The 27,954-nt window shown below is 34.6% G+C and overlaps 5 protein-coding genes and 1 pseudogene across 5 annotated transcripts; 2 read left to right on the top strand and 4 right to left on the bottom strand.

The window, feature by feature from the left end:
* LOC110607506 (suppressor of disruption of TFIIS) lies at positions 1 to 1,841 on the top strand. Its single transcript, XM_021746634.2, has 8 exons — positions 1 to 236; positions 332 to 397; positions 491 to 588; positions 690 to 727; positions 821 to 908; positions 1,011 to 1,295; positions 1,385 to 1,450; positions 1,558 to 1,841. Exons 1-8 carry the CDS (start codon positions 185 to 187, stop codon positions 1,714 to 1,716), a joined length of 852 nt encoding a protein of 283 aa, XP_021602326.1. The 5' UTR covers positions 1 to 184; the 3' UTR covers positions 1,717 to 1,841.
* Positions 1,842 to 2,570: 729 nt separating this feature from the next.
* Positions 2,571 to 5,002, top strand: LOC110609940 (uncharacterized protein C24B11.05). The gene is made up of 9 exons (XM_021749783.2): positions 2,571 to 3,001; positions 3,288 to 3,365; positions 3,466 to 3,531; positions 3,632 to 3,729; positions 3,829 to 3,866; positions 3,944 to 4,031; positions 4,149 to 4,427; positions 4,511 to 4,576; positions 4,662 to 5,002. The coding sequence occupies exons 2-9, from the start codon at positions 3,308 to 3,310 to the stop codon at positions 4,794 to 4,796; spliced, it is 828 nt and encodes a 275-aa protein (XP_021605475.1). The 5' UTR covers positions 2,571 to 3,001; positions 3,288 to 3,307; the 3' UTR covers positions 4,797 to 5,002.
* Positions 5,003 to 6,973: 1,971 nt separating this feature from the next.
* LOC110608998 (scarecrow-like protein 9) lies at positions 6,974 to 10,381 on the bottom strand. The gene is made up of 2 exons (XM_021748295.2): positions 9,338 to 10,381; positions 6,974 to 9,201 (listed from the first exon to the last, which is right to left on the bottom strand). Exon 2 carries the CDS (start codon positions 9,155 to 9,157, stop codon positions 7,169 to 7,171), a length of 1,989 nt encoding a protein of 662 aa, XP_021603987.1. The 5' UTR covers positions 9,158 to 9,201; positions 9,338 to 10,381; the 3' UTR covers positions 6,974 to 7,168.
* A 14-nt stretch (positions 10,382 to 10,395) lies between these two features.
* LOC110608996 (scarecrow-like protein 30) lies at positions 10,396 to 13,347 on the bottom strand. The gene has a single exon (XM_021748294.2). It carries the CDS (start codon positions 12,628 to 12,630, stop codon positions 10,522 to 10,524), a length of 2,109 nt encoding a protein of 702 aa, XP_021603986.1. The 5' UTR covers positions 12,631 to 13,347; the 3' UTR covers positions 10,396 to 10,521.
* Positions 13,348 to 14,442: 1,095 nt separating this feature from the next.
* On the bottom strand, positions 14,443 to 16,941 carry LOC110608498 (annotated as a pseudogene).
* Positions 16,942 to 22,753: 5,812 nt separating this feature from the next.
* Positions 22,754 to 25,008, bottom strand: LOC110608806 (scarecrow-like protein 14). The gene has a single exon (XM_021748099.2). It carries the CDS (start codon positions 24,812 to 24,814, stop codon positions 23,015 to 23,017), a length of 1,800 nt encoding a protein of 599 aa, XP_021603791.1. The 5' UTR covers positions 24,815 to 25,008; the 3' UTR covers positions 22,754 to 23,014.
* Between the last annotated feature and the right edge of the window lie 2,946 nt (positions 25,009 to 27,954).

A 27,954-nucleotide genomic window follows, 5' to 3' on the forward strand; every position in this document is an offset into this window, starting at 1 on the left:
GTTGTAGGAGAGTGTTGGACCCAAGTGTGAAACAGGAACTTGTGTTTCTTTCCTCTTTCCTTTACTCTCTTCTATATATCTTCCAGATTCTTCTCATCTCTTATTTCATTTCCTCATTCAAAATAATCAGTCTCTCTTTCATTTTCTTGTTCCTTATCAAAGATTTCAGAATCAGCAAATCAACATGGCATATGAAGATCAATACCAGCAATCAAAATATGATACTCTTCTCTTTGGTAAGCTTCCCTTATTTGATTCTTTACTTTCTCAATTTGGAAAAAAGATTCATAAGAAGTTCCAATGTGTTAATCTTATCATAATTTTTTTGTAGATGTGGATGATACCCTTTATCCCTTAAGTACTGGTTTCTCAAATGAATGCGCCAAGAACATTCAAGGTATTCAGTGTGCAGCATTCCAAGAAAATCTGATGTTTTTATCAGTTGTTTTACTCTTTTCTTAATCAATTGTCTCTTCTTGTCTTTCTCCAGAATATATGGTTCAGAAGCTTGGCATTCAACAAAATAAAGTCTTTCAGTTGAATCAAGAACTCTACAAGAACTATGGAACCTCCATGGCAGGTCTCAAGGTACTTTTACATATGTTCTCTAACTTTTTATTTGAAAAATCCACAACTTTCATTCTGAAATTAGACTAATTTGTTTTTTCTTTTCCTTTACAATTATTCAGGCCATTGGCTATGATTTTGACAACGATGAATATCACAGGTATATACTTGATCTCCTGTTTTGTGTTTCTACTATATCTATGATTAGTTATAATCATGATAATCATCTCACACCTTGCTTTGTAATTTGCAGTTTTGTTCATGGAAGATTACCTTATGGGAAGCTGAAGCCTGACCATGTTCTAAGGAATCTTCTGCTTAGCATGCCTTTGCGTAAAGTTGTAAGTTCCTTCGTCCTTCATATGAAAAAACAAGGATTTTACAGTGCGTGAGACTCTTCACACTTAGAAAGGGTCCTAAGTACTTGAAATTTTTGCTTGCAGATTTTCTCAAATGCTGATAATGCCCATGTGTCAAAGACTCTGAGGAAGCTTGGATTGGAGGACTGCTTTGAGAGGATTATATGCTTTGAGACCCTCAATCCTAATGACAAAACCAGTTGTAGATTTGATGATAAAAATGATGTTCAATTTGGAAGTGAAAACTTTGATAATCCATGCCAATCTGATATTGGTTCAATACTTCCCAAGACTCCAATACTCTGCAAGCCATTTGAAGATGCATTTGAGCAGGCCTTTAAATTGGCTAACATCAATCCTCAAACAACAGTAAGTGGATGTCAAACTTCATTGACATGGACCCTGTAATTGAGCTTTAACTTGGGGAATTTATCTATATCCTGTTTCAATTTTTTCAGATATTCTTTGACGATAGCATCCGCAACATACAGAAAGGGAAGCAATTGGGACTCACGACCGTGTTGGTAAATTCTATTACACCTTACAGGATTTCTCACTCTTGGCTTATCTGATCTGAGATTTTTCTTTTTTAACTTCCCAATGTGCTAATCTGGAAGAAACTGGGTTACAGGTGGGCAAATCGAATCGAATTTCTGGGGCTGATTATGTGCTGGAGAGCATCCACAATATTAAGGAAGCACTTCCAGAACTCTGGGAAGAAAATGACAAGAAGTCCGAGACTATGAAATATACAGGAAATGTCGCATTTGGAACATCTGTAACTGCATAACTTTACCATTCTCCGTTTCAGTTTCTGTAACACCATTTGACATTTGTGTTGGGAAATTTTTATCCCCACTTATGATCATCAATAAAGGTTTTTCTTTTAAAAAAAATTATTATTATTTTTATTCATATTTATTGGGCTTAATTTGATGGATTTAACTAGTTGAATTTCCCCAACAATCTTGGCTCTTGGGAACTCACCAAGGCATTCATCAATTTACAGTATCATGAAATTTTGATGGTTACATGAATTACTTCTGTAATAGTAAGATGCTTGCTCAATTCGTCCTATATCTACGGATTATGATAAATTAATAGTTAGATAAATTTAAATTATATATAATAATTAGTGTGAAACTATTAAATAATTTGAATTAATAATTTTGAATCAAATAGTAAATGAGTACAAATCGCAAGTGAACATGTAAAAAAAAGTCTATTGTGTAAGATGAGGTAGAACCGTCCAAAATATTAATAAACCACGGTACTTAAAAATTTAATAATGTTGCAAATTTAATAAAAAGAGGGTAATAATTAACTGCTTATTTAAGTATAATAGTCAGCTATGTAATGTAAATCTAAATACTATATAATAGTTAGTACAAAGTTATTTTTATTAGAATTGAACTGTTTCAGTTTTTTATAATGAAGTAAATATATAATTAGTCAATAATTCATTAATTTAATTTTGAAATTCATTCTACTCAAACCATCTCCTCGGTAAACAATCAGGAATACAACCCATGTGTACCATTCAAAATTATAATTTATACAAAAATGTAACGTGTATAATGTGCAAGAAAGGAGTAAAATCTAGAAAAGAAAAAAAGCAGTTTTTAAAAAAAAAAAAAATGAAATGAGGCCATTTAAGGACGTGGCAAAATATCCTGCACAAACTCAAAACACGCCAATTCTACAATTAACAAGTGTCAACAGATGGTTTCTTCAGTTTGCTTTCAATCTGATAACGTAAATAAGACACACAAAAGTCTTTAATTTGATGGAACTCTGAAACGTGAGACTAAAGGAAAGTCAACGCTCCTACATTTCAGTTTCTTCTGGATGTCTCGTCCAATCAAAGTAAATACTAAATAAAATTAATTTTAAAAATTATTTTCCCTCTGTGAAGCGTCCTCAACCCCTCGTCTCCCTGTTTTCTCTCTATTTAACTTCACAAGAAGCCAACTTCCATATTCTTCTTCTTCTTCTTCTTCTCTCCCATTTTGCGTCCTTTCATTTAATCAAATTGCACTACCTCTGCATTTTTCTGTGGTTCTGCGATCACATTGGTAATAGCCTTAAATGGGTTTTTCAATTCCTTTCTCTTTCTTTTTCCATTTCTCCTCTTCTCCCCCATTTTCGTCTTTGGTGTCGTTTGATGAAGTACTTGAGCCACATTATTCTTTCTTTGTGTTCTTTTTATCTTTGTTGTTGTAATGTCGCCTAAATATGAAATCATCATGACCTATGTGTGCTTCATCTAGCCTTTTTTTTTTTTGAACAAAGTATTTTCTGGTAAGATGCAATCCTTTTTGTTAAGCATTTGGTTCACATTTTAACTTTGTTTCTCCGCAGTTTCTAGTCTACATATAAAAATGGAGAATGAAGGGAACCAACCCCTGGCTTTGGAGAAGTACGACTGTCTCCTTTTTGGTAAGCTCTATTATGCTTTTTTATTTTGTCGTATTGCTGTTTGATAGCCAATTCTTCTTCTTTTTAGAGTATGCGATAACCGGTTATAATCATTTTTCAGATGTAGATGACACGCTTTATCCTCTGAGTTCTGGCTTGTCTAAACAGGTCACCAAGAATATTGAAGGTTGTTGTTTTCCTGATTTTTAGTTGCTTATTTTACGTATTTCATTTGTGTGTATATGATTTTGAATTTGTTGAATGCATTTTGTAACTTGTTTCTTTAGAGTATATGATTCAAAAGCTCGGCATTGAGGAAAGTAAAGTCCCACAATTGTGTATTTCCTTGTACAAGCATTATGGGACAACCATGGCTGGTCTCAGAGTATGGTTCCATAAAAACTTGAGCGTTTTCTTTCTGTTCATTTTCATAAAAGTCTTTTGATTAAAAAGTTTTGTTCTTTGTGGATTTTCTTATCTCCAGGCTATTGGGTACAAGCTCGACTATGATGACTTCCACAGGTAAGGGTTCTTTCTTTATGTCTATTTGTTTCTTTTTATGAAATAAATGTGGTCTAACTCTTTGTCCCATTGTGTAGTTTTGTTCATGGAAGGTTGCCCTATGAAATCCTAGAGCCTGACCATGTTCTTAGTCATCTCTTACATAGTGTGCCTCTCCGCAAAGTTGTAAGTTTCATTTCATCTATTGTTTCAACATATGGATAGCTATTTACTGCTTGAATCTTGATGGCTTGCCATCAAGTTTTCTTATGGTGGTAATGATTTGATCTAGTTCTTGTCCAGATCTTCACCAATGCAGATAAAGCTCATGCTGCTAAGGTCCTCAGTAAACTTGGGTTAGAGGACTGCTTTGAAGAGGTTTTATGCTTTGAGACCTTGAATACCACTAGCAAAGGATATGACAGTGTTGAAGAGGATGACAATGCAGTTTTTGATATCAATGAATACTGTTCTGCTCCTAATGCTGGTATCGCACTTCCCAAGTCACCAGTTCTATGCAAACCATTTGAAGAGTCGTTTGACCAGGTGTTTAAGATTGCCAGTATCAATCCTCAGAGAACTGTAAGATATTTATACTGATGGGACGTCCCTGTGTCCGTAGTCTCTTTTATCTTTCACTCACATCGTCATTTCTCGCTTTGTAGTTGTTCTTTGACGATAGCATCCGTAATATACAGACTGGGAAACGTGTGGGTCTTAACACTGTGTGGGTAAGTTAATTTATTAACATTGAACAAGATTGTAACTCAGAAGAACTTTAGACTTCATAATCAACTTTTGATGATGCGAGGACAGGTAGGCTCTTCCGAGCGAACTGAAGGTGTGGACTATGCAGTAGAAAGCATCCACAATATCAAGGAAGCACTGGCAGAGCTGTGGGAGGATTCTGAAGGTGTGAAGTGTTCGGGAAAGGCTGCAATTGAGACTTGAGTGGAGGCATAGCGTATATGTAGGTGGGCATTTTCTCAGATCCATCTAATGCAATCACACAATGACATACTATTTTCTTTATCTCCACATTTTTGTAGCAGTTGAGCGATTGAGCTCTCAGAGTGGTTCCTTTTGTGCGTGTCCATGTTTTGTATTATTTAACTGATCTTAGCTTTCCTGTAATGAAGCCTGTACAAGTGTTGATATGAATCCTAATTTATGCAAGGGAGAAATAAAAGTGGTTTCTTAATTTCTTAAAATGTCCTTTATGTTACGGTCCTCCTCCTGGATATTCCTACTTCAAACCATAGAATGGGAGGAAAGCAACTAATTCATAACTTTAAATAAATATAATTATTTTTTAAAAAAATTTAGCAATCAAATTCAGGTCATTTCTTACGAAAAATTTGTAAAAAGAGAAATCAAATACTACCTTTTTTATTTTCTGAAATACAAATACCATTAAAAATTATTACCACACTAGCAAACTTTTAAACCTAGCGAAGCTCGGGCCTGGCTATATGAGCTATTGGGCGGAGCTATTCATTTTTTAATCCGACCCAATTACCCTTCCTCTCCATCTCCCAATTAATCAAAATCTACTGCGCTACTTGGAGAGGAAAGCGGTCTTACTCGAGAACTCTAAACATGGCAAAGAGCGAGGTCCAGTACTCTCGAGAACTTGAAGGTAATATTTTATCGAACTTTAAACTTCAATCTTTCTTCTTCCATTTTTGCTAGTTTCTACTGAAAGCTTGGTCACTGTTAATTTTATGAAATTTTACTTCTCTTTCTGTTTAATGTATTGTGTGCAGTTAACTTTTTCAGTTAATTCTTCTTGGTTTATGATTAATGGTGACTGTTGGTTGTAGTTTGAACAAGTCTAAGGTTTTTATTTATGACATCGATTGTTATAATTTCCAACAAAAGAGCTATAGCAGGATAGGTAATAGGATGTGAGTAGCTTATATTAGTTGTTAGGTTGGCGTTGTCGGATTTTGTTTCTCTCTTCGATTCTTTAATTCAGTTAAATCTAATTACTGTTGTCCCTAAAGAAGATAGGGCTGCTTGGTTGATATGTAGATTAATGGATGAGTGAATGAACGGATTGCAATGTTACAAAGTGGATGAGAATTGCTTTTCCAGAACTGTGATCCTGATATCCGGATACAAGGGAGCAAGGAGAAAGAGAAGAGAGTTTCTCTCTTGGAATTTGAAAAATAGTCTGAAGTGGTACTGTGTAATCAATTAAAATGTAAATAATTTATTTTATATTATTAAATAGTTTTCATACTAGGTTGCGCTCATGATAGCCCCATGTGCTATGGTTGTAGAAGATGATGCCATTCATATTTAACCCTCCGACCTACTTCAGTATTAACAGTTGGATGATTAAACTGTGCCAAATCGCAAGTCATCCTCAAAATCACATCCCAAGTCATATTCATAAATAAACAGTTGGATGATGAGTGCATTTAACAAAGATGCTGGCCCCGCTTTTTTAATACACCTTCATCTATTAATAAAACTACTTTAATGTGATATTAGGAGAAGTTAACAATTACATTTATCACAATTTAAATTTATATTTTAAATTGACTCTTATTTTATCCGTATATATATTTTAAATTAATTTTTATTTTATTTACACATATATTATAAATATATTATAATCTCTACTAACCCACATATATAAAAACACGGTATATCCTAACTTCTTTACTACCTGCATAATTTGTTTTGCTGAGAGAATTGTTTGGAATGGTTAAATCAAGGAACTTTATTTAGCATGCTCATCTCTCTCTCTCTCCAGTGAATTCAGCTCAACCAGTACTACATGAAAATGCATAGCTAGTCATAATTATCAGACAACCAATAGGCTATGGACCAGAAACATTAATCAATGTCTTCTAGAAAGAGAATATTCAAGGAATCTTTGAAACATGCGAAAAAAGAAAAGGTAGATGGGCCACTTATTAGTCATTGTTAGAGAAGAAGCGGAGGAATATTGCTTAGCAGGGGAGCCTGTTTTGGTGTGTTCCACGCTGCTCGTTGGTCTTGCTTGGGTAATGATTTCTTCATTAGAGAAGTGAACTTTCAGGGCGAGTCATCATAGCGTACTAGCAAAAGACTGAGGATTTAGGGAGAGCGAAAAAAAAAAAACACCAAATCCACATTAGGTAAATGTTTGTGGATCTACAATTAAGAATCTTCTTTGCAAGTCCTTCACCTGGAAAGGTAAAATAAAACAGCAACACGGGCAAATCTGAAGCTAACATAGTATAACAGACAAGACGGGAGAATTTGCACTTGTAATGGGAGCTCATAATCCACTAATTCTAACAAATTAAAATGAGAGCCTTACATATATGTTAATCGTGAACAGGTTTCCAAACTGAAAGTGCATAAACTATCCTCCCCTTCCATCCCTGCAGCATCCACTGGCCATCCTCATCAACAACAAAGTTCTTATTGTAATTTGATTTCACAGTAGCTATGACTTTCTTCAAGTTCTCCTGGTCTAATGGAAGCTGCCTGAACCCGGCCCTAATATTTCGAACTTGCCACTGTTTATATGTCTCTGGCCTTTCAACCCTCTCCCCTCCCTCACAGGCTATGACATTCATTGCATATCTTCCAAATATTTCTTTCTCAAACATCATTCTCTCAGGTTCTTCACGGGGTATTGTAGCATCAATCATGTCGAACAACGCTGAGAAGTGGAAGAGTGCTTCTCGAAAGCGTGTCACAAAGAAGGGTGCATTGTAAGTGCCATTAACTACTCCATGGATGAAGATATCTGGATTAATTCTTCTCATTAGTTTCAGAACAATGTCTCTCACGCTGTTGGTTACCATTGTGTCATCAGGGAGGTTCTTTAACCGATACAAACAGTTAACAACAATCATTTCATTTCTGTCTATCTTCAAATCTTCATATTGGATAGTTTCCCATTTCTGAGCTATGGGATTGTACTCAAATGGGACATTGAATCTCTCACAATATTTTCTTAAGCGACGACCTGTTTCTTCAACCCTTTGTAAAGGCCTAAAGCCTGGTTGAGGAAACTCAATTCCTGTAATACACAACTTTGGAGGTCCGCCAATCCTTGTTGAGAGACGCTCAATAAGGGAAGGCCATTGAAAGCCATAGAGAATGCCAAAATCAATAATGTGAAGCCTGCTCACTTTCTCTGCTAATTTCATGATAGTATGACTAGCATAAAGGTACGACATTGTCTGGAAAGGGCAGGCAGTGATATATGCGTGATAAGCTTTTAGCATATCAGCAGCTGATGTTGTACTACTGACGACAGGCGTATATCCGGGCGTCCCTGTGCCGGCCAACCGTGCCTCCAAGCCATTTACGAAGAAATGTGCCAATCTTTGGTTTCCATCACCAAAAGGGGAAGAATATTGCCTTACCTGCCTTAGCAGTTCCTTTGCAGCCCTTTGGTCATTGTTAGCCACAGCTTGTGCACATTGAGGCAGGAGACTCCACAAATCTACCACTTCCTTTTTACCACCACGTTTCTTTGACCGAGCTTTTTTACCTTTCTTCTGTCCATCATTCTTCAACTTTCCATCATTTTGAAGAGCAAGTGATCCACGATCATTCTTTCCTGCCTGACCAAGCAACACCTCATCAAATATCTCTGTTACCTCCGGCTTTTCATTTGAAAATGCAGAATGCTTGTTGCTTCTCCCTTCTAAATAGGCGTTTTCCTCAAGCTGATGATGTTTTCTCTCCCTCCAATCTTTTACTGAGTGAGAATCCCTTGCATTTGGAGACTCTGGTAGAATCAAAGAACTAGCATTTGAAATTGACTCCCTACATAAATCTGGCACCTGGAGGGTATTTACATGAGACAATTCAAATTCAGCTTGGTAAAAAATCCAACTTGATTCAGCTAAGTGGATGGAGGTTGTGAAAGTATTGCTGCTATCACTATTGGCACTCCAAGTGAAACCACTGTCTAGGCTGTGAATGTTTTGATCAAAGCCAGACGACTGATCTGACGAAGGAGGATATTTCTGGCCAAGAACATCATAGAAAGATTTCTCAGCAGCTTGGAGGGCTAAACCGTCCTGCAGCATGCAGTTCTTGCCCTCTAGTTCTTCTTCCATAAGCATATCGCTTATGTACTTGAGAATAGCATTGGAGAACTCACTATTATCGAGGGAATCTGCTTCAGGGCTTGAGCCTGAATGTGATGCTGCATCACTACTTGAAGCGTGTGCATTTGTTGGAAACAGTGGTTGTTGTGGATGTACAGATTCATGATACAGTTGAAAATCATTAACAAGATGGTGATTTGGAAGGACTGACATGGTGGCGTGGTCAAATCTGTATCTGGTCATGGAGCCTGGAGTTGCTCGGAGCAGACATCATCCACAACTGATGCCTGATGGAAACAGATATTAATTTTATTCTCAAAAAAACTGTAAAATCTGATTCCTCTTTTCTTGTTGCTGTGGATCTTGGGCCAAAAATCAACACTGAGGATTTAAGGAGATTGAGGAAGAAAGATGAAAGCTCACCTAATTTTATAGAAAGCAGCAGTATGTCCTTCTCTCCAGTAGGAGGCTTAGATTGTACTTTGAGAAAATTGATGAGAAAAATGTAGCAGGAACAGTCCAGGAGCCTTTTTAGGAAGCCAATGAACTGATGAACCAACCAGCTGCTCAGCTTGCAATGATCTACTTTTCATACATTAGTGGTACCTTAGGTAAGTTGTAGCCAATGGGAGACTATAAATGTCACGATTAACAATGTAAGGTCACTTTTTTTTATTGAATATTTGGTTGACAAGCCAACTTGAAGAATCTGGATCCACATGTCACTGACAAGGAAATGTGGAAGCATATGGGGGGTTTCTGAGAACTAGGTTCCCATCATGATCTCTTAAATAAATCTATTCCTTAGTCATCGACTTTTAATTTAAAGTTCAAACTTTTTTTTTTCTTTTCCACTCATTCTCTTTTTGGTTTGCCAATTAAATATAAATTATACCATGTTCTTTTGCAAGGTCTACCTTTCCAGAATCATATTTGTTTACAGATTCCTCCTAATTGTATTTTTCTTGATCACCATCTTCACTATACTGGACAAGCCATGAGAGTGGCTGCCATGCCCAGTACTGCTTCATTATCAGTTATTGCCTAAAATTGCTAAAAAATGTCTCAGAAGTTCATGACAAATAAGTTAATTTGTATTCCTGGTTGCATTATTTGGTAATATTTTAGTTGGGGACCTTGAGAAAGCTGCCTGTTTTAGCTGCACTTGTGGGGACTTCCGCTTTTGTTTTTGCCACATACAAGACCTTTATTTGGCTGTTCCAATCAAACGGAAGATCAAGTCGGCATTTTCAAGACAAAGCATATTGGCAGAATTTTGTTCCCTACGTACCCTCAATGGGAGTGCCCATGTCTGCTATGACAATAGCTTAAAAAAGATCTGTGGAACTACTCAGAAAACTCGGATGATAACATGTGTTGGTTTATACAATATCCATCTCCCTTTCAGCATCCTTAAATACCTGTTTCCTAGGAATTGGTATATACACGTATATATATTGTAGTTAACATTTCATCAATCGGGCAGGAAAAAGGAAACATCAATATTAAATTTTCTAGCCACGTTTACATAAAAGATGTAAACAAAATTTGTAGTAACACCTCATAAACCTCTAATCCTAAGTAGAAGTTGCAAGCATATCTTCATGTTACTGTCGGACAGGTTTCCAAACTGAAAGAGCATTGATGACTCTCCCCTTCCATCCCTGTAGCATCCATCGGCCATCTTCATCAACAACAAAATCCTTGTGATACTCTGATCTCACTGTACATCTCACTTTCTTCAATATCTCCTGATCTAATGAAAGCTGCCTGAACCCAGCTCTCATATTACGTACCTGCCACTGCTTGTATGTCTCTGGTCTTTCAACCCTCTCTGTACCCTCACATGCTATGACATTCATGATATCTCTTCCAAATATTTCTTTCTCATACAGCATTCTCTGTTCATCTTCGCGAGGAATGGTAACCTCAAACATATCAAACAGGGAAGAGAAGTGGAAGAGTGCCTCCTTGAACCGAGTGACAAAGAATGGAGCAGTATAGGTACCATTAACAACTCCGTGGATAAAAATGTCTGGTTTGATTCTCCTGATCAATTTTAGGACAGTATCTCTCGCACTGTTTGCTACAACTGTGTCATCAGGGAGATTCCTGAACCGAAATAAGCAATTAACAACAGTCATCTCGTCTCTGTCGATGTTGAGATCCTCATACTTGATGGTTTCCCATTTCTGAGCTATCACATTATACTCAAATGGGACATTGAATCTTTCACAATATCTTTGTAAGCGATGACCAGTTTCCTCAACCCTTTCTGCTGGGCGAAAACCAGGTTGAGGGAGCTCAATTCCTGTAATTCGCAACTTTGGAGGTCCACCTGGCCTTTGTGAGAGACGCTGGATAAGGCAAGGCCATTGAAAACCATAAAGAATGCCAAAATCAATGACATGGAGTCTAGTTGATTTCTCTGCCAGTTTGAAAATGGTCTGATTAGCAAAGAAATTTGACATTTTCTTGAATGGGCATGCCTTAACATATACCTGGTAAGCTTTTAAGATATCGGAAACCGGAGCTTTGTTGCTTACAAGCGGTATATATTTAGGCATCCTAGTTCCAGCCAAACGTGTCTCGAGGGCCTTGGAAAAGTAATGCGCCAATCTTTGGTTTCCATCCCCATAAGCTGAAGAATGTTGCCCAATCTGCCTAAGTAGCTCTGTTGCAGTCCTTTGGTCATTGATTGCCACAGCTTGTGCACACTGAGTTAGCAGAGTTGGCAAATCCACCACTTCTCCTTTGTTTCCCTGTCTCCTTCCTCGCATACTTCTACTGTTAGATCCTTTAGGCTGCCCATAGTTCCTGCTAGCTCCATTCTGTGACTTTTCAAAAGGAGCACATGTTTCAGACTCATTGCTTTCACTTGAACAAAGCAATACCTCATCAAACATCTCTGACTGCTCAGACTCTGCAAGAGAAATAGCAGACTGCTTGTTGCTCCTCTCTTCTTCCAAATAGTCACCATCCTCACGTTGATGATTTTTCCTTCCCCGTGAACCATTTGGTGAATAATCTCTCTCTTTGTCTGAGTTGCTCTTTGTTGCCAATACCAAAGAATCACCATCTACTATGCCTTGCCTGAACACTGTCAATGATTGTATCTCACTGTGGAAATCTGGTCCGATAAGGGCACTTTCAGGGGAGTCGATAAGAGAACTTTGAGTTCCAGAGAAATCTAAATCAACTTGATTAAACACCCAATTTGATTTTTCAACTGAAGTGTTATCAGCAGCTGGATAGGTCTTGCTGCTATCAACACTGCTACTCCAAGGTGAAGTATCATCAGTACTTTCAACCTTTTGAGAACAGTGATCCAAAGAATGAGGGTATTCCTGACCAAGCACATCATACAAGGATTTCTCAGCAGCTTGGAGGGCCAAAGAGTCCTGCAACATACAAGTTTTGCCTTCCAAGTCCTCTTCCATAAGCATATCACTTATGTACTTGAGAACAACATTATTATTTGGATCATGTCCTTCTGAGCTCAAGGAAGAAGAAGATGATGATGTGAAGTCATTAGTAGGTTGTATGTGTGGACCAAATGAAGCAAAGGAGGAATAAGGATTAATGGAGTTATTATTGAGCTCATACCCACTGAGAAGATCTTTATTTGAAGATAAAGAAATTGGGAAATATTCAAATGTATTTTGCAATTTGAATCTATTCATGGAATCAGGAAGTTCTTGGAGAAGGGTATTCATGATGAACAACAACAGTGCTTTGGGTCCCCAATCAATTTGGGGAAGAGCAATCAAGACAAGATAAGAAAACTAAGGCTCACGTTTCCCAAATATATTTAAACAGTTCAGTAGATCTCTGCTGAATAAATGTGCAAGAAATGATAAAGAACCAATTAATCTAATTGAACAAGTGGGAAATCCAGAATCTTGTAAAAAAAGATCACAGAGGAATATAAATAAACAGCAGAGATTACAAGGATAATCTCATCAAATAAAATAAAAGAATACCCAGAAGGCCAATCGAACAAGAGAATTCCAGAATATAGAAAGGAAAATGGGGCTCAAACAAAAAGAAAGGAATAAATAATTATTATGAAAACAGAAAACAAACCAACAGATCAAATCGGAATTTAAAGCAAGGTAAAGATGAAAAGAAGCAAGGTGTGAACATGAAATACCAAGAAACCACAAAGCTCTGGCGAGATGCTATGAAGCATTGAAATCAGTGAGAGAGTAAACACAAAGTTATTTAAAAGAGAATCTGTGAAGGCATAACCTAGAAGAAAGAAGTTTCTGGGAAGGTCCATTAAAGATAGACCAAATCAGCCGCCAGCCTACGCCACAGTGGTTAGCTTTTCAGACACAGATTAAGGCTCAGTAACCTTTAGGAGTCCCCGTGAGCGCTGGAGTGCATCAACGTCTGTTCACATGTAATGTTGACCTTAGACTCACTAGGCTGTCTTTGTCTTGTCCTGTTTTCTTTTTCTTTTATTATTATCATAATGTCCTTGATCACCAAGTCATTGACCAGATATAGAAGTGTGAACACAATGAATTCTGAATCTCTTTGGGACGTACAAGTTATGCAATGGCGTCTCAATTCATGAACTTGAATTTAAGAATAGTAACTTTCCTTGTTTTCAGTGAAGAAAAGTATGAACATGGCTGCAATTCCATAAATATGTAGTAGATTCTATTTTCTAATTAATTATTTCATGCATGATGCTATATTTATGGTTTCTTTGGATAAATATTTTCATGTTTTATTGAAGAAAAATTACTTATATTGAGAAAATTTATCTCTATGATTATTTTAAAATAATTTCCTTTTCACCCAACCAACTGTGTGATTAGTCTTAATCCAAGTTAGCTTCTTGCCCAAGTAAAGTTGTTAGAGTTTGATTTGAACTTACAATTGAATTCATTGGATTTAATATTTATTAGTTTGATCTGATCTTAAATTAAATAAAAATTAAAAAAAGAAAAAGCAAGATAGAACAATTATAAATATAATTACTTTTAAATATTTTTTTTAAAAAAATATTTATTTATAGAGCCTATTTTATTTATATAAATTATTATTATTAGCTTATATGGAATTGAGTATGTGGAATCACCACCGCAGCTAACATTATTCACGGCTGTGGGTTGTCACAGCACACGCTTGAGCTCTGTTAACTGCAACGCTGTCCACATGCAAGCGTGCGTGATGGGCGGGTCACAGACATACTCATAATTTAATCATTACTTGACTTCTAAAATTAAGGATAAGAGATCAATTTTTACTTGCAATAAATTTATCCACGTCTTACTTTCCAACATAATAATTTTTTTTATTCTGTTAACGTAGAGAATTTATTTTTTTACAATATTTTATTAAATCAATTTAATAAAATTATTTATGAAATTGACTAAGTGAAATTTGTAGACTTTTATTTTCACCCTCGCTTATGACTTGTGAGATTGGGAATATAGGAGAAAAGGTATGTATGTTCTCGTTTGAACATTGATGATTGGACCTACTTAATCGAATTTTAAATTGATTTCATGGACTAAGTTCAAGGCCCATTAAACTTTTACATATTATACAAGGAAATTTGGGTTTCAATTCGGATCCACCAAATTCAGAACACAAAGTGAACAATGTTTAACTAAAAAAATATACCCAACTCATTTCTTAGGCAGTTAAATCTCAAGTTCAGTTTTGCTGAAGGGGAAAAAAAAATGTACATGTTAGTCCTGGACAGCTTTCCAAGCTGAAATAGCATGAATTATTCTCCCTTTCCATCCCATCAGCATCCAATGCCCATCTTCATCAATCACAAAATTCTTGTGATAATCAGATTTGATGTTCCTCACTCTTTTCATGAGATCTTGGTGTAATGGCAGCTGCTTAAACCCAATCCTGGAATTCCTCATCTGCCATTGCTTATATGTCTCTGGCCTTTCAAACCTCTCTACACCTTCACAAGCTATTACATTCATAACATCTTTTCCAATCAATTCTCTTTCGAAGACCAGCCTTTCTTGATCTTCCCGAGTTACATTTGCCTCCAACATGTCGAACAATGCTGAGTAATGGAAGAGTGCTTCACGAAATCTTGAGGTGAAGAAGGGAGCATTGTAAGATCCATTAACAACTCCATGGACGAATATATCAGGATTTATTCTCTTTATCGTTTTCAGAACAGCATCCCTTGGGCTGTCTAGCATTATTGTGTCGTCTGGTAAGTTCTTCAATCGGTACATGCAGCAAACAGCGACCACTTCATCTCTGTCAATGTTAAGATCCTCATATCGAATGGTTTCCCATTTCTGTGCTATGGCATTGTACTCAAATGGGACATTCAATCTATCAGCCAATCTTTTCAAGCGACGCCCCGTCCCTTCAACCCTTTCTGCAGGTCGGAAACCTGGCTGCGGATAATCAATTCCTGTAATGCGAATCTTGGGAGGTCCACCAGGCCTTGTTGAAAAACGATAGATGAGACAAGGCCATTGAAAACCATAAGAAATGCCAAAATCAATAATATGCAGCCTGTTTGCCTTGTCTGCTACTTTGCCTATTGTTCTGTTAGTGAAGAAATTTGTCATCATCCTGAATGGGCATATTGAAACATAAAGTTGGTATGCTTTCAGGATATCGGCAGCAGAAGTCGAGGGCCCTGAAATGAGGGTCTGAAACAATTTTTCAGTGCCTGCTAGACGAGCTTCAAGGGCATTAGCAAAATAATGAGCCATTCTTTGGTTTCCATTTCCGAATGGAGAAGCATGTAGCCTTATCTGCTTTAGTTGCTCATATGCAGTCCTTTGATCGCCGGTTCCCACAGCTTGTGCACAGTAAATTAGGCGAGTGGATAAGTCCATCGTCTCTCTATCATGAGCCTGCCTCCTCATGCGTGAGTTAGATGCTTGCGACTGCTCATTCTGCTGCAGTTTCTTGCTTTCTTCGTTACGTGATGCATCGTATAGAGGGCATGGTATGGCCTCGTTGTTCCCAATCTTATGCAGAAATGAATTATCGAATATCTCTAGTTGTTCAGACTCTCCGGCAACGAACGTAGAATGCTTCTTGCTTCTTCCTTCTTCAATGCAGCCATTATCACCCGGCGGATGATTTTTCCTCCCCCTTGACGGATTTGACGCATAGGACCTTCTTCCATCATTCTCCGTATTTTTCTCTGCCAAGTCTTTCTCTAGATTCGTCGGTGCCAAAATCAAAGAACAATTATTTGGAGAGGACTTGTTAAAATTCCCCATCACCCCATTGACCTTCCCAGAAGAGCTCATATCTCCGCATAAATCTAGTGGAGAAAATATGATCTCGTCAGAGTACATAGGAGAAGGTTGTAAAGCAGAGGATTCATCAGAAATCCAATTGAACTCAATAGCAATGTTGCTGCTGTCACCGCTGCTAGTTGGAGTGAAATTCTCATCTGGGCTTTCTGCGTTTCGGTGAATAGGAGAAGGGAATTGATCAGAAGAAGGTGGATACTTCTCGCCAATGACTTCATACAAGGACTTCTCGGCAGCATGAAGAGCTAAACAATCCTGCAACATACAGGGTTTATCCTCCGATTCTTCTTCCATTAAAACGTCGTTTATAAACTTGAGGACAGCATGGGAGAAATCGCCGGTTTCACTATTGTAGGGAGAATCATTATTTGTGTTTAATTCCGTAGATAGAATATGGGCACCAGAAGGCTGCAGATCGGCAGAAATTGAAAGAGGGTTCATGGATTCAAGATTGAAACTAAACCCACCAACAGGATTATGATTTGTGGTTTGTGGTAACTGCAAATGCTCCCCACTCACACTCGCCTCCGTTCATTGAAGCGGAGGAGCAATTATTGGGTAAAGATACAAAATCAGAAAAAGGACTAAAGAATCAAGTGAAGAAGAAGAGGAAAATTTCCAGAAAGTCGACGCAAGTACCTCGATCTCTCAGTATAAAAATTTAAGAAACCTGTAGCATGACAGAGCCAAATAGGATTGGACAACTTTAATCAAACATATTATTTTCAATTTCCGATGTTAATTAGGATACTTCCAGGATGTGAAGTTCAAACGTCTTCATCCATATATCATATTATATTATCCATTAAAAAAAAAAAAAAAAGGAAATTACATCATTGACTGATGCCAATTTTGTGGAAATGTCGCTTCGAGATTTTGATGAACATTATCTCTACAAATCTAAACTAATCATATTTCATTAAAAAAAAAAAATCATTTTCATTCAATTCAGATAAGCATTGGACCAGGCATTTTAATGATTTTGTGTTCATGACGATGCATGCATTTATCGTAGACCATTAGAAGTTTTTATTATTTAACCTTAGTCAAATTTGAGCGTAGAGTACTAACTTTTATATAAATATTTTTATGTTTTAAATTTTAATTTTAATCATATAAAAATTATAATTATTATTTACAATTTTTAATTATAAATATATATAATTAAATAAATTACTGTCTAAAAGTTATTGATTACTATTTGAAATATGGTGATAACTAATTATAAATTTTATTATTACTGAAATTTATAGTATGATTTTAAAATTTAAAATAGGAGAAAATGTTAAATTATATTCCACTCAAGTAAAACGATTATTTGAAATTTTAATTTTATATTTATAAAATGAAGCTATTCTTATAAGACGGAGAAAGAAAAAGGTAGAGAAAGAAAGAGTGAAATTCATAAGGCGAAAGTCATTAAGGCAAAGATCGTATATATTTTAGTGAGTTCGGTTTATCTTATCGTCGGTGCTATTGCTTTTTCATTTGATGGTCATTTTTATAGTCGGTAGCCTTCCCTTACCTTCAAGTAGTGGCAGCAGGATGAGTATTCGGTCGGTTCGATTTAAAATTAAATCGAATCAAATAAATTAAAAATTAAAATTTTAGTATTTATAAAAATCAAACCGAATTAATTTTGATCAAAAACTAAATCGAACCGAATCGGTATGATTTAGTTCGGTTTGATCGATTTTAATTTTTAATAATTTTTTTTTATTTTTTACACTTTATTTTTAATATTTTAAAATTTAATTAAAATATTTTAATTTTAATATGATTTAATTTCTCTATATTATTAAAAAATATATATTATTATTACTAATCGGTTTGGTTCGATTTTTTCAGTTTTTTCTGATTAAAATCGAACTGAGCCGAAATAATCGAAATTTCTAAAATTAAAAACCAAACCAAACCAAAATATATAAAAAATCAAACCAAATTTTTAAATCGATTCGATTCGTTCGATTTTTTTGATTTAAACCGAATACTGCTCACCCCTAAATGGAGCTCACCCTTAAATGGAAGGACTTAGTCTTATTTTATTTATTTATTTATTTATTTTAATTTCGCCTTTAATAATTTTCTTCTTATCATAGATAATATTTTTATTTTTTTATTTTTTATTTATATTTTATAGGTTTTCGATGATTCGTTTGAAGGGATTTCTTTCTAAATCTATTCCCAAAGAGTTTTTCTGAACTTCTTCTCTAATAGATTTCTTGCACGAATGACAGCGACAATTTAAAATCGCATTAATATGTTTGGTAGCTACTGTTTCTGCGGAAGCTCTATCGGATCGTCTCCACGGTAGTGATTCAATACTATTTCGCTCCGTTCATTGAGAATCTCTTTTTTTTTTAATTTTTCATTTGTTGTTTTATTGATCGTCCATTTATATTTATTGGATGATTTTGGTAATATTGTATTAGCCTTCTTTGTGTTATGAGTGATATCCATTCCTCTGATTCGGTGGTGGATTGTTGGTGTGGTGAATTCTTATTGAGGCAATCAATTGACTGTTTGGTGTGGTTGATTTGTATTTTAGTTTTGTTTTATTTTTCAAACTGTAGTATTTGTTTGAGTAGTTTTAATTCTTAATTTAGTTTGATTTTATTTCCTGAATCTTTAATAAGTATTGCGTCCTCTTGCATGTTTCTACCTTCTAGACCTTGTGTAATACAAATTGATAAAAAAAAAAAAATTCAACTTTATTTTCAATGTCAACTTCAATTTCAATTTAATTTTTTAATTAAAAAATGGATTTAAATGCCCCTCTAAACCGGAGCACAGCTGCATCTAATCCGGATGTAATATATTAATAAATAATAAAATAATTGAAAATATGTAATTACCGAAGCCGCCGGTGTCCAATTCTATGGGACCCATAAGAAAAGCGACGGACCTCAAAAGAAAATTCGAGAATCGACTCTTTTCATCTTTCAATCCTCAAACTTTTACGACCTTTTTTGACCTTACCCACTATTATCTTTCTCAAAATATATCTAATTTCATTAAAAAAGTTAATAAATTTTTTTACAAGTAAAATTATTAATTATATTAATAAAATTTCATTAAATAAAAAGAGATATTATTCTAAATAAAGAGATAATTATATCTAATAGATTCTCAAATCAAAATATGAGCAGTTAGAGTAGTATTACGATGAATCCGTCTAACAGAAATATCAGCTTTAGAGTCTAACAAAAATTTACAATCATTAAAAATCAAACTCCAATATAAGATAATTTGATAAAAATATTCATTCTTTTTCATCTCTCGAGCATAATCATTAAAGTCTCCCGAATAAAATTACAGAAAAGAGTTTCTACGAGATAAAATTCGAATAAGGTTCCAAAACTGATATCATTATTGCGATTTTGAAAATTCATAATAACTAGTAAAATTCTATTGAACATTACCTTCCGAAATAATCGAATCAATAAAATTTAAAAAAAAAAGCCAACCACAGAAACAGACACATGACTCTTCCACATTAATGAAATGTTTCCTCCCAATCTTTATCTATTAACTAAGAAGCAACCATTAAAATGTAAAAAATTACAAAAAAATTTCATACGAGAATTAAGAGTTTTTGTTTCCAACAAAAATAAAATGTTCAGCTTGTAATTAGTAATTAAATCTTTCAATACATTAACTGTTTGAGGATTACCGAGTCCTCGGCAGTTCTAACACATGACGATTATTGCTTTCGACTATCCCAACCTTTGATGGAATGAGCTACTTTACTGTTGTCTGTTAAATTAACATTCACAGAGATGTTATTATAAAGGTATCCTGTTAAGAGAAAAGAAAATCTGTAATAATGTTATATTTAATGTCTCTTAACCTTTTTTTAACATTATCGTTTATTCGAATTACAATCTTCTCCTAAATTTATCAAAATTGTCTTAACCCACAAAATTTTTAGTAATTTAAATTTATTAATTTCTGGCCTACCATTTAAATCAAAATGACTTATTTTAATTTTCTATTTTTGAAATTATATAGGCTTGTTGAAATTTAAATAAATCCACCTAATTAAAGATATTAATAAGATTCAGTAAAATAACTTTAGAATTCCTAAATTAAAGCTTAGCCGCCTAAAAAGAAAATGGATAACATATATTAAAACCGACATAATTGGATTCATTTCACCTGGTCTGCTGTCCCTATTACAGATTGTGATGTTTATTTTATTTTCCTAAGTTAAATGAAACTTTCCTTTTATATAAGAAAGTTCTTTGAATCCGATCGAAGATTGAGCAAATCAGCATGAATTTATAATGGCTGTAGTAAGAAACAAAAGGGTAATAATTGCTGTGATATCCATTTGTCATTGTTTAATGTCCTTTTTCCTCTTAATGGAACATAATGCAAACCTAATCAAGTATGTGCCACTTGGCAGTGGGACGCCCACATTAATTTAGGGTTTCAGCCATGATTATAGAACTTAAAAGATTAATTATAGCATATGATAATGACCAAATTAATGGTCAAATCTATTCACCAACCCTAACCTTCCAGTTTTGAATTCCTAACCCTTTACTCTATCAAAATAAAAATTAAATCATTCGGATTTTAATGGAAATTGGACCAATTATAATCTTGATTGAAGAAAATATTCTTCGTTGAAAACGTAAATTATCCGACATTGAGATCTTGAATATTATTTTCTTCATTAAGACTAATATTTTTCTATTCAAACTTATTTTCTATATTCATTATTTTTGAACAACTTCACGACATTGTATAAAAAAAAATTGTAATAAATGGATGATTTTTTATACTGAATTCTTTTACTGCTCAAACAGTGCGAATGAAGCAATTCTCTATTAAAAAAAATGGTATATATATAAAATTAAATGTAGTTTCATTGTTAAGTTTTTATTTTCTATTATCTTCTGTTTTCTCACGTATTCCTTTTTGGTATGTTGTCATTTTAACAGCCAAAGTTGCTAGCTTTATGGAATGTGTTCGCTACACATTTAAAAATAAATAAATAAATATTTTTTTAAAAAAAATAAAATAAAATAAAACTATGGATATAATAAAACATTCAAACTTTTGCGAATTGATCTATATATTTAATTTTTGATATAACATATCAAACTTTTAAATTTTTTGATAATTTTATTTTAATTTAAATGGTATTGTTATAATCTCTTATATTAATAATTTTCAAATTAAAAAAATTTAATTTTCTTTTATCTTCAAAAAAAATTAATTATTTATGAAATTTTCACATAATTCTTTTAAAACTCTAATGTATCTTTATTCGTCGAATCAAAATTGAAGTATGAAAGTTAATTTTTCATTAAAAAATAAGTCTTTAAAGTGTTATCTTGTGAAATTGAAACTTATATTAAGCCTCTGAAATCCTTTCTCGAAGAGTAAATATTTATGATTCTGAATCCCTTACAACCAAATGTTGGACGAGCTTTGACGAAGAAATCTTTACATATATTCTTTCTTTTTTTTAAATGATAATAAAAAGTATCAAAATAGAAAATGTGAAGAATAGAAATTTTTCGTTTGAGAAATTATAATATACTCTTTAGATTAAAAATAAAATTGCCAAAAATTTTAAAAATTTAATATATTATATTAAAACTTAAAGTTTCATATTAAATCACAAAACTGTACAAACATACGTTAATAGGCTATTTTCTTAAAAAAATAATTATTTCATATAACATGCACTCTTGTTGAGAAAATAATAAAAAAGACACATATGAACATATTGTTTTTAAATTTGAATAAAATCATTAACATAATTAAGAATTTGGCCAATAATATTAACAACTAAAAATTTAGATTAAGTTTGCCAAAACTCGGCAAAAATTAACTTTTCCCTGTGAATATCTCTCGTTCTAAATTAAGAGACTCACATTCAGACATTTCTTTGATATTAAAGGTTCTTCATGATCTCTTCTTGCAAGTTCTAAGTTCAAACAATGAGTTATAGTCAATTTTTTTACTTTATTATTGGATACAATAGATAATGCCTAACCAGAAATAATAGAAATTTACCTAGCCCTAGTCCAAGGACAAATCCGACAAAATATCTGATGATCTATTCTATACAAGGCTTAGAACAAATCCTATACCCCAAGAACCAAACCTTAAATTGACACAGTGCTTTCATTCTTTAGAATAACCAGACTCTTTAATCCTATAGCATATGAAAGTATTCATACCATATTAATGATATATACTCACATATACACATATATGTAGCGTAGTTAATAAAATTTATTTAACTTACTCATTAAATTCATATATAACTAAGACAAATTAATATTTTGATATATTTTTCCGATAGACTAAAAACGGATGGAAAACACTGCTAATGTAAACTTAATTTGAGGAGCAAATCATTTGAAACAAACTATTTTTTTATTCAGTTATCTACTAAATTCACTGATTAAAACTATTTTAATGAACAATTGACAACTGAAGGCATATTAGAAAGGAAAAAAATATAGAACCCCTACATACCAACATTTCATTCTTTTATAGTCATACGAGATAGTCTCATCGGCCTCTCTCCCTTAAAAAAAAAAGAAATAGTTGGTTGTTTTGCTCTCACTTATTAAGAGCAAGTAATTAGAGGAAACAACTAAGCAATGACAAAATGAAATGCGAATTGCAAGAGTAGCAAATTGGTACAACCCAAGTGAGGACTTTGCCCAAAATGCAATAAGTCCATAGCACGAAAAGAAATATATGGTAAATTAACAACCCTATCAACATAGATAGGCAAGAGCGGAGAGAGACGACAATCAAGGAAAGAAAATTCCAATATGTACATTCTCTTTGGAAATTGCTAGGCAGATTTCCAACAAGAGAGGGCAAACAGGATTCTTCCCTTCCATCCCTGAACAATCCAGTGTCCATCTTCATCCATCAAAAAGTCCTTATGGTATTGTAACTTCACTTGTTCCTTCATATTTTGCATGATCCTCTGGTTCAATGGGAGTTGCTTGAGCCCAGCCCTCATATTCCTAAGATGCCATTGCTTATATGTCTCCGGCCTTTCTAGCCTCTCCGATCCTTCGCATGCAATCACATTCAAGATCCTCTTCCCGTATATCTCTTGCTCAAGCACCATCCTCTCGGGTACGTTGTGGGATACATTCGCGTCAAGCATATCAAACAGCGACGAAAAGTAAAAAAGAGCCTCTCGAAACCTCGTGGTGAAGAAGGAAGCGTTATAGCCCCCATTGACTATCCCCTGAATGAAGACACTTGGATTCATCCTCCTTATCAAGTTAAGAACAGCATCCCTCTGGCAGTTGATGTCTACGTCTACCGTCTCTTCGAGCAGGTTCCTGGACCGATATAAACAGGCGACAATGGTTACTTCATCTCTGTCTATCTTGAAGTCCTCAAATCGGATACTTGGCCATCTCCTTGATACTGCAGTGTACTCAAAAGGAACATTCAGTCTCTCACAAAAGCTTTTCAAGTAACTTCCCGTTTCCTCAAGCTTTGATGCTGAATCGAAACAAGGTTCGGGGATCTCCATTCTTGTAACACGAAGCACAGGAGGGCCTCCAGGTCTTTTCGCGAGATGCTGAATTAGGGACGACCATGGGAAACCATAAACAACACCAAAGTGTATGATATGGAGCCTATCTGCTTTATCTGCAACTTCCATAATGGTGTGGAATGCGAATGAATTCGATATATTCAAGAAAGGGCAAGCTGAAAAAAGGAGCTTCCAAGCATCTAACATACAAGTGGCTGGCACCTTAGTCGTTGCAAGAGCTGCAACTGCCTCGCTCTCTCTACTAATGATGCGCGCCTCAAGAGCATTTGCAAAGCAATGGGCAAGCCTCTGGGATCCGTCACCGCATGGAGTAGAATGCCGCCTAATCCGCATTAGCAGTTCAGTTGCAGTTTTGTGATCATTGCCTGATACTGCTTCTGCACAATGAATCAAAAGAGTGCTGAGGTCAACAAATTTTCGGGTTTTAATCCCGCGTGTCGTTTCACCATTAGATCCCCTTGATTTTCCCTTCCGATTCAATATCCATCTGGTTGGTGCATTTTGAAAATCTTCGTAAGGGTTAAAGAAATCATACTCATGATCAATGTCCCTCCTACCGTTGCTTGTCTTAGCCGCCGCCACAGGAGTCACTCTATTGTTTGCAAAATCGAGAATCATTTGTTTTCCGTTACGAGGGAATTCCCCAGTTTCTACTTCCCATCCGCTAATAGACTGCAACTTTTTAGTTCCAGAAATGCTTGCAGCTGCCAGGAAGGAAGGCGATGAACTGGGTTCCAATCCAAGTGGCGAAGTAGTAATTGTACAGGAAGATTCCTGCTCATGGACATCGCGAATCAACAATCTAGAATTCACTGCAGCGATGTCGTTAGCTGTGGTGCAGTAAGTACTGACATGGTTGCCTAGATCCCGATTTTCATATGAAAATGCATGATAAATATTTTTGGGTGGGAGACATTTCGGACCAAGAATATCATGCAAGCATTTTTCAGCAGCCTGAAGAGCGGAGTGCTGTAAAATGCAGCAGCTTTGTTCCTCTAACTCTTCCTCCATAAGAGCATGGTTGATGTACTTCAAAATAGCATCATTTGAAAGCTTTTGAAGAACTGGGTTCATGAGTCCTAAGAGGGATTTCCACTTATTACCTGGAATTGTTAACAAGGAAAGATATGGTCAGCAGGAGCTTAAAGACTCTGATAATTGGTTTATGAAGAGTAAATGAACGAGATGGAAAGCCAAGATTATAAGTTTTAAGACTTAAGAGCACATAACATAAAACTCTTTCATCTGCAATATTCACCCTGTCGCTTTCAGCTGTACGCGACTATGTGGCGACATTTTCTTTGATTTACTATTGCCCAGCTAATTTTTCTTTTAAGAAACATTACTCCTGTAAAAAGAAAAAGAGAGTCTAATACATGAACGTCAGCATTTAGACTTTGACTACTAATCGGCCAATAGTTTATTCGACATTATGGAACCACATTCACGCTAATATCACTATTTTTTTTTTAAAGTTTTGACGAATCCGCTAGCTCCACTACAAAGAACCTTACAGAGCAAATCACCTTCAAGTCAATCCAAAAAGCCCAAATCAATACATAACACGAAAAACAATCATAGAAGAGTTTTGAATAGTTTCTATAAGGAAGATTCACTGGTTAACCACTGGCGAGCCACTCTGAAAATAAAGCTAGTTCACTACCAGCTTTGTTTCAGTAGAAATAGCATGAGTGTACCAAAAGATTTCTCTTATTTTTGCAAACAAGGTTCTCCACATTCCATTCTTGTAGATTCCAATTCTTCAATGGAGGCTGCTGCTGCTATGTAATTAACCTGCGTCGTTTCGATCCTTTCTGATCGTTGACGTGAAGCATAAAATTAAGGAGAACTAGGGAAGTCCATGCATGGGAAACTATACACTTAACCAAATAAAAAAAATTGAATTGTATCATTAACGAGCCTCCCTGCTTTAACTCTCTGCAACTTCTCATTATAGCCTGCAGGGCTATCAATGACTTAATGGCAGTTGAATCAGTGGTTAGAGAAAGTTTAAATATTAAAAAAATATGTGTATTAGAGTAGAATGTTTGAATAAAGTATGCATATATTATCTAGAAATGCATGAACCAAAGAATCCGGCATTTCAAGATAAATAAAAAAACACCATGCATCTTTGACCTAAGCTGAACAAAGAGCAGTTCAGTAAATTAGACAGCTTGTACTCTAGTTGAAAATTACAAGGAAATTAACAGTAGTTGGCTGCTATTTGGCATGTGATTGAAATATGTGTACCGATAATTATGAAGAAATAATTCTATATATTATTATTATTTTTAACCTAAACACAATGTTGACAAGTAAGAAAATATTATATATTTATGTTTCATAAAATTAAAATGCTGCAAAGAATCAGAAAAATTAATACTCTTCCTCTTTTTTCAACTTTAATGCAAATAATACGTCCAAATTTTGTATACATACTATTTGCTGCCAAATACAAATGGCAGGCAAAGTGGAAAACTCGTCTGATGACTTGTGCCATTTCTTTAACCCACAAGTTAAAAGAGACAAGTACGACAAGTAAAATTGTCCTGCAGATCAAAGTAGAAGCGGCCATCAAACAGTCCTTCGAGCTCATTGAGAGGATGCAAAATACAACACGCCTAAAATTCATAACGCTCCACACAGTATCAAGAAATAGTTTTGAGAAGTTAGTCTTTTATCTTAAAGCCAAGCAATTAACTCCTCAGTTCTAGTTGGCATCTCGTCTTAAATTATCAATGTCATTAAAAACGTATTGAAGCTTCCGTGGTCTATCAACGGAAAGTCTCTTTTAGAAGAACACAGCCATGCATAAGCTTTCTGAAAGGCTACATAAGTAACATCCATTACATTAAAGGGGCACCTTCAAAGATTAATGTCATCCAAATCTGTTTTGAATTTTTCCCTTGACAAGACCTTGTTGAAAAATACAGGGAAGACTTTTATTGAATGAATTCATTTGTCATTACCATTTCTTGCTAACCCATTGGCTCTTTTGAACTGGAACAGGCGGTGGATTGAAAAATGAAATTAGTTTGGAAGAGTTGTCTGCATACACGATGGTTTAAATTCCCCATATTCACCATTCTATCGTTGTTAACTAAGCTAATTTGGACATGTGCTGGAGGAAGAAGGGTGATTGCTCCATCATATTTGTTCATATATTATGTCTACAGGTGTTGTAATTGTGTCCATATCAGAAACTCAATCATCCTCTCATAAATAAAGAGACAAAACTCTCCTCTGATGCAGAAACCAACTAACGAAAAAGACACCAGCAACAAAGAAAGGATAAAAAAGAATTAAAGGGGTAACGAATCTTTAATCAAAATTAACTCGAATCCCAGCTGATAAATCAAATCTCCGGGATTAATAATTAATGAACTTATAATTAATTTTTTGGCCCCGTGTAAGGCCTTCGAGATCTGTGCACAAGAGGCACAAACCTAAGGCTAAATCGGCTCTCAGAGAAATCCACAAATATCTCTACGTACATATTTTAAGAGGCCCAAAGGCTTAGTGGATGAATAGAAGGCCCTACGAAAGCCATTAAGCCCAATTACGAAAGACATTGCACTAAATGTAATTATAAGAAGTAAAATTACTACTTAGTTTTGATGGTACCAAAAAACTCGTTAATTATTCGTTCAATGTTAAAAAATATATTAAAATATTTTTAATATTTAAAAAAGTCTGTTAATTAATTGCTCTATTAATTTTAACCTTTAGATATTATAAAAGAATTTAAAATATTTCGAAATAAATTAATAAACTTTTTGAAAATATGAAATATCAGCTAATAAATTTTTTTAAATTATAAAAGCTAAACAAAATTATTAAAAAACTAAATAATAAACATTTTAAAATATTAAAAATATTTTAATATATATTTCAAAATCAATGAATTAATTAGTAAATTTTTCTATATCATAAAGGCTAAATATTAATTTTTTTTATATAACAAAATAAAACCCAAGAGCCTTAAAATTTGTATTTGACAAATATTTTAAAAAGATGGCAACACTCTTTATTTCTTTCTCTGCTAACTTTCTTGACAAATGAAAACGAGTTCTGAAATTTTGTTGGACACAAGTAGTAGAATATTATCATCTTTTTGTCGATAAATAGGAAAAGAAATTGAAAGAAGCCTTATAAAATTGTGGCCACAAGAGGAAGAGGAAGAGCAAGAGACGAGCTTTTTCCTTTGTTGA

This window comes from Manihot esculenta, chromosome 2, assembly GCF_001659605.2.
Source record: "Manihot esculenta cultivar AM560-2 chromosome 2, M.esculenta_v8, whole genome shotgun sequence".
NCBI lineage: Eukaryota > Viridiplantae > Streptophyta > Magnoliopsida > Malpighiales > Euphorbiaceae > Manihot > Manihot esculenta.